Genomic DNA, 10817 nt, shown 5'->3' on the forward strand with positions numbered 1-10817 from the left:
CTCAACCCAAACTCTACTATGTTACCTTCAATGTTGAAAAGAAGAACAATGTTATCAGTAAAGATACATTGTTTTCTAATCAAATGTGCTAGAAGTTGTAAAAGTACTTTGGACATTTTTAAACCTAGCAAATGCCTAAATGGTCCTTCCTTAAATTAAGATAGACACGTAGAATATAAACTCATAATATAGTCTATCATTTCCAACTTGACATAAACTGTGACTTTCAAAGTGGAGTTCCAAATTTCTTTAGTGACTTTTTTTTTTGCCTATTTAAACAAAAAAGAAAATATATGTTATAAATATTCTAAAGAACAACTTAGAAATAGATATATAGTAAATATATAGTTAATACCTTCTCTTTTTTCATCTTTTTTTTTTTTTTTTTTTTTTTGCTTGATGGTTCTTCAACTTCTAAGGTTCTTTTTGCTCCTTTTTTTGTTGTTTGCTTTCCATAATTGTCAATCTCTTAGAATAGTAATAACCACTTCAGTCAACAGACTAAACACTTCAAGTTTATCGTTATGGAGTTGATAACTTATAGACTTGAAGTAGTGAAATCTATCAATGTTAAACTTATCACTAGCACGTTTCTATCATTGATAGACTAGAAATGGTGAAATCTACCAGTGATAAATATTCTAAAGAACAATTTAGAAATAGATATATAGTAAATGTATAGTTAATACCTTCTCTTTTTTTATCTTTTTTTTTTTTTTTTTTGCTCGATGGTTCTTCAACTATTAAGGTTCTTTTTGCCCCTGTTTTTCGTTTTTTGCTTTCCATAATTGTCAATCTATTATAATAGTAATGACCACTTCAGTTAACAACCTAAACACTTCAAGTTTATCATTTATGGAGCTGATAACTTATAGACTTGAAGTAGTGAAATCTATCAATGTTAAACTTATCACTGGCACGTTTTTATCATTGATAGACTTGAAATGGTGAAGTCTACTAGTGATAAATATTACAAAAAAAAACTTAGAAATAGATATATAGTACATATATAGTTAATACCTTCTTTTTTTTTCATTTTTTTTTTTGCTTGATGTTTTTTCAACTTCTAAGGTTCTTTTTGCCCCATTTTTGTTTTGTTGTTTGCTTTTCATAATTGTCAATCTGTTAGAATAGTAATAACCACTTCAGTTAATAAACTAAACACTTCAAGTTTATCATTTATGGAGCTGATAACTTATAGACTTGAAGTAGTGAAATCTATCAATGTTAAACTTATCATTGACACGTTTCTATCATTGATAGACTTGAAGTGGTGAAGTCTACCAGTGATAAATATTCTAAAAAACAACTTAGAAATAGATATATAGTAAATATATAGTTAATACCCTTTCTTTTTTCATCTTTTTTTTTTTTTTTTTTGCTTTATGGTTCTTCAACTTCTAAGGTTCTTTTTGTCCCCTTTTTTGTTGTTGTTTGCTTTCTATAATTGTCCTGTTAGAGTAGTAGTAACCACTTCAGTTAACAAACTAAATACTTCAAGTTTATCATTTATGGAGCTGATAACTTATAGACTTGAAGTAGTGAAATCTATCAATGTTAAACTTATCATTGACACGTTTCTACCATTGATAGACTTGAAATGGTGAAGTCTACCAGTGATAATCTTATCATTGATAGACTTCACCACTTTAAGTGTATCAATGATAGAAACTTATCACAGATAGACTATAATCAACAACATATTCGAAGTTTAAAAGCAGGCTAGCAATAGTCTATCAATTAAACAACAAATAAACATAAATGAAACTATAATTTTTCTTCATTTTTATGGAAAATAAATCCAATTTGCTCCAAGCTATCAATGATAGCAACGTATCAATAGCAAACACTAATTAACAAAATAATAATAATAATAATAATAATAACAAACAATAGTGAAATTGTACATTTACTTACATTGCATGAATATACATTTAACGTCCATTATGTATATCAGTGATAGGATTTATCACTGATCAACTCAAATCAACAATACCAATGAAAAATAAAAAAAATAAACCAAGCATTTACTTACTCATGAAAAACAAAAAATAAGTTCAACATTCTTCAAGTTTATTGGTGACAGAAATCTATCACCAACAGACCCCAAATAGAAACACATTTGTTTATCAGTGATAGCAACATATCAATAGAAAACATTAATCAACAAAAAATAAAAAAAATAACAAACAACAGTGAATATATATTGAAGACAAACAATAACAAAATTTAAAGCCCCGATAATAAATAACAACAATAATAACAAATAGCAGCAGTAAGGATTCAAGTTTATTGGTGACAAAAATATATCACTGATAGACCTCAAACAAAAACACATTTGAAGTTTAAAGCACATAAACAATAATCAAACAACTAAACAACGAAAAAGGAGAAAAAAAAACAACAATTATGCAACTATACTTTTTGTTACCTTTGAATGTGATTCTGCAGTCGTATTCAGTGAATAATCGTCGATGACAGTAGGATTCTTTTTTTATTTGGAGATTTTAAAAGATAGGGTTAGGGTTTTGAAGAAGACCGAACAAAAATAGTAGAATGAGTCGATTGAAGAAGATAGTAGAAATGTCAATTTTAATGAATATTCGTCGATTGAAAATCTGGAGAATTTGAAGATCGGGTTAGGGATATTTGAAGATTGGGTTAGGGCTACTACAAATTTTCTTGCTTTTACGCTAAACAAAGAACACGGGTCGTGGATTCATGGGCTAGAAGGATAAGGATATGGGGTTATGGGCCTATTATATTCCATGGGCTTTTTAGTCTTTTTATATGGATTGTACTTAAATTTGTCTATATTTATAATTTGTTTTGGTTAATGCTATATTTACAATTAGTTTGACCCAATAATTTATGTTTCCAAGTAGAATTATAAAGATTTAAATTTTAATTTTTTTAAAAAATGAAAGGGACTAGATCTATAATTTAACCTAATTTAGCTTGGCTTAAGACAAAGTCAGCACTAATTAAAGGAAAAAGAAGATGGAAAATGGTACTTAGAGAAGTTACGACGTCGTACCATTCGTTGTTCTAACAGTGTCTTCACCGGCTTAAACCCTAAACCCTGTGAAGTGAAGTGAAGCGAACAGGGAAGGAGAAAACCGCCGAACAAATGCTGATTACTCGAAAGCTTTCTGCTTCGAACCTCAAATCCTTTCTTTCTCTGCGTTCCGTTTCCCTTTCTCTGAGTTCGCAGTTGTTTTCTTCACCTCTCTGCTTAAACCCACCAATCCTTTTCCCACATCCTTCAACTCTTCCGCGTTCTTTCTCTTCGAAACCCACACCACCAGAAGCTTCGAATCTCACTCGTGATGGCAACTACGACGAAGCCACTTCCCGATTCTCCCTCGTCTGCCCTGGCTGTGGAGTTCACATGCAAGACACCAATCCCAAGCATCCTGGCTTCTTCGTCAAACCCTCGAGAAAAGATCCCAACTATCGCCTCCTTACCCATCTCGTGCCCGTCGATGATGAATCTGAATGCTCCGAATTTCTCAAGAGAGGCCTCGTAATCGACCCTGAAAATCAGAAAACTGAAGAGAATGTGATCGAGCAGCCCCAGAAGCCAACTGTGTGCTCGCGGTGCCACTCATTAAGGCATTATGGGAAGGTAAAGGATCCTTCAGTGGAGAATTTGCTGCCGGATTTTGATTTCGATCATACCATCGGTAGGAGACTGGTGTCAACTACGGGAACCCGATCTGTTGTTATGATCGTCGTTGATGCTACAGATTTTGATGGCTCATTCCCAAAGAAGGTCGCGAACTTAGTCTCGGCGACTATTGAGGACAATTCAGCTGCCTGGAAACAGGGGAAATCAGGGAATGTGCCTAGAGTGGTGCTTGTAGTGACGAAAATAGATTTGCTACCTAGCTCTATATCACCAACGAGATTTGAGCATTGGGTGAGGCAGAGAGCGAGAGAGGGAGGAATCAACAAGATAACGAGTTTGCATATGGTGAGTGCGGTTAGAGATTGGGGGCTGAAAAATTTGGTGGAGGATGTAATTGATTTGGTTGGGGCGAGAGGAAATGTGTGGGCGATTGGAGCACAAAATGCTGGGAAAAGCACGCTGATTAATTCAATAGGAAAGCATGTCGGTGGGAAGATCACGCAGTTGACTGAAGCACCAGTTCCTGGAACAACGTTGGGGATAATCAGAATGGAGGGAATTTTTCCAGGTCAAGCAAGATTGTTTGATACTCCTGGGCTTCTCAATCCTCATCAGATTACTACGAGATTGACAAGGGAAGAGCAGAAGCTTGTTCACATCAGCAAGGAATTGAAGCCGAGGACTTACAGGATTAAGGTAACGAAATTGATTTTTTATGATTCCTGTCTCATGCTTGAAACTTAATGGCTGCTCCACTATCATTGAATCTGTTATGAAATCGACAAATAAAGATTAAAAAAAAAAGCTACATCTATCTGGGAAGAGAGAACATTTTATTATTAGAGAGAATAGTTTAGATTATAGATTTGAAGTGTCTCTAGAATTAAAAAGTTAATATAACACACTTCTCTAAACCTTAGGATAAAAAACGTAAATAAGATAAATATGACAAATACAAATACAACTTACATATTCCACCATATTATAGATCAGTGAAACTCCGTAATTGGTCATTCATTCTTTTGAGTTTTAGTTTCAGAGAAGATACGGTTTTGGGAGGAGTAGGGTATGTTATTGATTAAAGGATACATGATATAACTAACATGAAAAACTATGACATCACATGATTTTTTAGTTCGGTTACTTGGAACTAAAATTGTGACTGGATGGCAAAATGGTATAATACTATATAATGATGCTGAAATTGTGAGTATAAAGTTTCTACTTTCAATTTGATCTTCTATAGACAAACCATTTTCAGCAAGAAATGTGGTAGAGATTTCAAAATTTTGGTGTTGCTTTTTATAGGTTGGTCATACAATCCATGTTGCCGGCCTCATGAGGCTAGATGTGGAAGAAACAAGTGTGGATACGATTTATGTTACTGTGTGGGCATCTCCATATCTTCCATTACACATGGGGAAAACAGAAAATGCAAGCAAAATACAGGACCATTTTGGGAATCAGTTGCAGGTACTACTATTTGCACTAGTTAGTTTGATAATAAACATATAGGAGGATCATTTTGTGGATATTCATTTGTTTCTTGCTTTTCTTCAGCCACCTATAGGCAAAGATCGAGTTGCAGAATTAGGAAAATGGGTGAGAAGGGAATTTCGTGTTTGTGGAAGTAGTTGGGATTCAAGTTGTGTAGATGCTGCTGCAGCTGGCCTCGGTTGGTTCGCCATTGGACTAAAAGGAGAGGCAGTCTTAAGCATATGGACTTACGAGGGGGTCGAGGTTGTTATACGAAGTTCTGTCATTCCGTACAGATCAAACTTCTTTGAAGATGCTGGATTTACAATCTCCAAAATTGTCTCCAAGGCTGATCAGGTAGCAACTAAACCACTTGATCAACGTGAAAAGAAGAAAAAGGGTGACCCTAAAGTTCATGTGCTGGCTGAAACATCAGTCTCGAAAGCTCGCTCAGACTATGATTCTGCTTAAATTTTGTAGCATTGTACAGAAAGTGATCCACATCAATGTACAAGTATGGTGTTTGATGGAATTTATGCTGAGAAATGGCAATGCAAGCATCATCAAGCCTTTCAAGCGGTGATAAGTTTCTTGGATTCGTGCGACTTTCACCTCCAGTATATTTACTTCATATTCATGACGTATATGAGGTGGTGTAAAACTACAATGCCTGTGAAGATCATCACACTCCCTAAGTAAGTTGCGTCATATCAGAGAATGATATATTAAATCCACAGCTTCCTTTTCAAGGAAGGCTTTAGCTTCTGTATTCATTGCGGGAGGCAGTTGCAACACCTAGAATGGATAGTAATTATAAACTTGAGGAATTGATGGTTTCCTCTGCGACTTTGCAGCCCCAAAAGTTGAGAGTCGCGGTTTTACCTTCTGTAGTCAGGTCGTACATGTCTTTTCAAAATCCATCAAGATTCATTCCTAGTTTTTCTTCAAATTTATTTTCTATTCTTTGTTCCCTTTCATTTGCAATAACCCTGATTTCATATATATAATAAAAGTTGAACTTGGTTTGACCATGCTTTGTGATGAGGTCAGAACAGTGTGATTTTCGTGTATTTTTTTGGTATAAACAATATGCATTTGGCGATTAGAAGAGACTGTAAACAGGATCGCCATCTAACTTTGTAGCTATGTTTTTCCACTCACTGAACTCTGTCATGAAGCAACCATGACAAAAGCCGCAATTTAGTAACTTATACCAGCTAGAAACAAGTTATAAATCTACTACCATCTATGGACATGGACCCAAATTTGCAAAGAGGTGTTCAAGAATTTGGTAATAAGCGACCATTGTACATCTTATCAAGCAATTTTCGTGCGTCAGGCCTTCTTAGGAGACCTTTGTTGTTTGGTAAACCAGTTCCTAGACAAACAGGACATACAAGTTTTCCTCTACCTGCCACAATGAAATTTGAAATTAGTACAAAGGGTAAGAGATGAACACATATATTGGAAGTTTAAATTTGATACAATTCAAATCCATATGAATCAAAATTTTAAATCTCGTGCCTTTTGTAATCAGTCAACACCTGATATTGACGTTCAATAACACATTACGAATGATAAATGCAACAAAAAAAACACAATGCCTAAGGAACAGAAGTCCACCATTTCCTACTTGTCGGCATTTTCTGTAAATTAGGATCGGAAATTACAGAATTTTGGTTATTGTAAAAGGGTCAAGCTTGCTATCTCACAGAAGATCAAACGATCATCGACTCAAATATTTATAGTGGCAACATAATAAATTTGGTGAAGCACAATGACCAAATTTAGATTGGTACTTCAAGATTATCGTTAAGCCTAGATGAAACAACATATTTCTTCTTTCTACTGTTAGCATATTAAAGATCATCATTAGCTGAACTCATGTATTCCGCTGCTTTAGAAATAGCTAAGTGAATGATCAACCAAGATTCTTTCTTCAGATTCAGGATATGGATTTGAAAGCCGGCTCAACAGCATATTGACGTCCAAGGAATGTTTTAGTTTTAATATTTATATCCGTGTCCCTTGTTAGTTTCACATTGGAGGGAGGAAAGAAAAAATAATCTTAGCTTAAAAACAAACACCAAAAGATGTGTATACAAGTAGTTTAAGGACGATAACTTAAACCCGAGCCCCAATATTACTTCCCCAATAAGTGACGGTTATTCCAAAAAAAAATTGCTATCTGCACAAGTTGTACTTGTCATATGAGCGTTTGACCTTGAAATCTAACTAGACATGATTGATCATACGAGAACATGGTGAACCAAAACGTTCACCATCTGCAAAGGTCTAAATTTCTGGATATGAATCTGAGAGAGAGAGAGACATCTCACGGCTATAGCATTACAAGAGGGCATTGCTTTCCAACAGACGTGAAGTATCAAACTGAAACCATGCAAATATATGAAGCATTCTTGATGAGAACATCATAATTTATACACAGAGATGAGTACTTACCATAACAATTTGGACATTCTGTAAACTCATAGACATCTTTAGCCCGTTTTCTGTTAAGAGCTTTCCATTTCCCTGTACCACCGCACATGTCACCTAAAACGAAGAACAGTAAGCATCCCACGGGAAATAGGGAGCACAGATATATGAAACTAATTTTAAAAAATTATTAGACAAAAAAACAGTTACGGCAAGTAAAATGGAAAAAATAATAAATGTATGTTCTCATCAAACTCCTATACACCTTTTAGCAAGGAAAAATTACGCATTACTTTTCAACGGGGAAGATAAGAAATGAGAAAAAGGAAAGGAGTATTTTAACTCCAAAGATAAGCTCATATATGGAAGTACTTGATGAATTATTTTTTGCAAGAATTAGAATACTTGAGTTATGAAAAGAATGCCAAAATGATATAAGTGGTTACCAGAATAAACAAATAACTTTTCTTTACCAAAAATATTTTATTCCCAAGTTCGTATGGTTCATTTCGTTGACTTCTAGATGTTATAAGGCCATGAAGAAGCTCAATACTTTTAAATCACAAGCCCTTCATGAAAGGAGAGTAAAAATTATATCTAACGACCAAAAGGTGTTATGTCTAATAAATCAAAAAGCCCTGCTTACAAAGTACGGCACCACTTCCTCCACAATTTCGGCACACAGGTTTTCCATCCATGGTATTTGCAATAGCTTCAGTCCCTGTGCCCCCATAATTCTTTAACAATGTCACAGAGGAACATAAACATGTGAGGCACCATCGACGAGAAATCAAGTTTTGAGTTCCCTGTGGTAAATAAAAGTTGTTCTATATTACTAATTGGAAGATAAAAACGTAGTAACCTACTTAAGACTACACATTAATGAAGCTATACGTTTTCATTCCCAATGCTGTCACAAAGAGATCAGGTTATATTCTTAAAAGGTCTAATCACAGAAAAACTTGCAAATTCATTTAAGGTGTCACTTTCTAAAGGATGGTTAACTGGTTGAAAAACTGATGAGAAAATCTACAAGGCTTTTGAACCTTGTCATATTCCAATGGAATTATACATTTATCGGCCACCCACATTTGAAAATTCGGAAGGCTCTGACGCAAGCCATGTCGAAAGACGCATATCATGTGAGGAACTACGCAAGTGTATATGAGCTAAACTTGTTGCTTAACCAGTGAAGCGTTGTGGTTGTAAATTATAGGTACAAGGAGGAAACTGAAGCACGTATCACTAACATGAATAAGTTGTTACACAGAAAGAAAGCTAAAAAGACAAATAAGTAACCAAGATCCTTACCTTCAGCGGTTTTGACGGTGGATTTGAAACTCCAGTACTGCAGCTTTCACCGTCAGATTTTGATGTCACATGAAGTACAACAGGCTTTGAGTTAGCTGTTGAGTTCAGGAGAATGAGGATCAAAACTTTTCTATAGAATGATCAGCATGTTTAACACAGATCAATACAAAGAAATGTCAGATTAGTACAAGGACCAGAAAATACTGTTATGAATCCAACACTACTACCAAAACATTTCATCATGTTATGCAATCTTAACTTAACCTTCTAAATTCTAATTTACTGTAAACCTTCTATTCTTTCGAAGGAGATCTGATCAACCACCCAATAAGATACAACTTAAAAATAGACCATGAAAAATATATACCCCTTTGGAAACGAGATAAAAGATAACTTGGTAGTAAACTTGTAGTACTATCGCTCGTGGTTAACCAGCTCAGTACGATAGTTTTATCACAGAGCATTAAAGGAAGACGATTAAAAGCGAATCGGGTGGCACAAAACTTTTCACAACTCAAGATTAAGATAGTCCGAAATAACAATTGGAGATGGGGATGACAAACGCCGCAACAAAACTCAATGAGAAAGGGATAAGATTACACAAACAGTCCACCGAAGTGAAAGAAACGAAGGAAAATCAGCTAATCAACCAAAAAGAAAACGCGCATCTGCTGATAATTCAGAAATTCAGTATACATACGTGAATGGGCATAACAGAAAACAAACACAAGAATATCCATATAGTTTAAAGAGATGAATAAATACAGAGGAAATTATGTACTCCGGCGGAAAACATTGAGCAGAGGAGATTAAACCCCTCAACGAAATACAAGTATGCAACAATGCACGTTTCAGGATAGTCGACAATTGGGCATAACACCAAGCAAGTTGCAGAGGATAGAGGAGAGAGAGAGAGAGCGAGAAAGGGAGAGAGAGTGCTCACGGTGGTATAAGGAAGGTGTAGAGGCGGAAGACGGGCGCAGGGGAATGGCCGATAGATGAGAAGAAGACGCCATCATCTTCTCTCTGCTCTGCGCCACTCGATCTGCTACTCTATACTCTTAATTAGCGAAGTGCCATGATTCAATAGGGCGTGTTAAGCTCAAGTGAAGCAAGAGTAGTAAACTCCACTTATCCAACAAGGTGGTGGCTCCCACTACTAAAGAAATATCAATTTTTATATTTTATCAACTTCTTACCATATAGATTCACAATTTCTAGACTTCGTAATTCTTTTCTTTTCACCATTTCACTCCTTACTCCAAATACCCCGTTACATGTTTCCATGGAATGAATTCACATTTCATTTTAATTCATGAAAAATAAAAACATAAAAAAGGTTAAAAATTATTTTTTGTCCCTAAACTTTCATGAAAGTAACAATTTAGTTCTGAAGGTTAGTTTGTAACAACTTAATCCCTAAACTTTAAATTTTGTAACAATTTAGTCATAAAACTTTATTATGCAACAACTTAGTCATTTGTCCTTTGAAATTTATAATAATTTAGTCCCTAATGTAAAAATAATTATCAAAATTTGACATCAAAATTTTATTATTTTATGATGTAGATTTTATATTTTATAAAAATATTGAGTCTCTATTTAGTTTATCGATTTATTTATATAAGGAATTTCATTAAATCTTAAGATTAATTTTTACAATAAGACCTAAATTGTTACACATTTTAAAGTATAAGGACTAAATTGTTGCACAGTAAAAATTTAAGGGCTAAATTGTTGCAAAATTGAAAGTTTAGGGACTAAATCGTTATAAACTAAAGTTTAAGAACTACTTTGTTACTTTTATGAAAGTTTAGAGACTAAAAGTGATTTTTAACCAATAATAAATGTCACTAATATCAATAATAAATATTTGAATTTGCTTAAAAAACGAAAAAAATTATTATAAATATTACAAAACGAGATGTCCAATGCTTATTGTTGTAATTTGTCACTCTTC

General features: G+C 34.3%; 2 protein-coding genes across 2 annotated transcripts; one reads left to right on the forward strand and one right to left on the reverse strand.

The window, feature by feature from the left end:
• The first annotated feature begins 2988 nt into the window (after positions 1 to 2988).
• Positions 2989 to 6135, forward strand: LOC120088476 (GTP-binding protein BRASSINAZOLE INSENSITIVE PALE GREEN 2, chloroplastic). The gene is made up of 3 exons (XM_039045812.1): positions 2989 to 4327; positions 4940 to 5104; positions 5192 to 6135. The coding sequence occupies exons 1-3, from the start codon at positions 3131 to 3133 to the stop codon at positions 5576 to 5578; spliced, it is 1749 nt and encodes a 582-aa protein (XP_038901740.1). The 5' UTR covers positions 2989 to 3130; the 3' UTR covers positions 5579 to 6135.
• A 13-nt stretch (positions 6136 to 6148) lies between these two features.
• Positions 6149 to 9961, reverse strand: LOC120088477 (protein PHOTOSYSTEM I ASSEMBLY 2, chloroplastic). Its single transcript, XM_039045813.1, has 5 exons — positions 9801 to 9961; positions 8858 to 8952; positions 8193 to 8352; positions 7571 to 7663; positions 6149 to 6518 (listed from the first exon to the last, which is right to left on the reverse strand). Exons 1-5 carry the CDS (start codon positions 9874 to 9876, stop codon positions 6388 to 6390), a joined length of 555 nt encoding a protein of 184 aa, XP_038901741.1. The 5' UTR covers positions 9877 to 9961; the 3' UTR covers positions 6149 to 6387.
• Between the last annotated feature and the right edge of the window lie 856 nt (positions 9962 to 10817).

This window comes from Benincasa hispida, chromosome 10 (assembly GCF_009727055.1).
Source record: "Benincasa hispida cultivar B227 chromosome 10, ASM972705v1, whole genome shotgun sequence".
Lineage (NCBI taxonomy): Eukaryota > Viridiplantae > Streptophyta > Magnoliopsida > Cucurbitales > Cucurbitaceae > Benincasa > Benincasa hispida.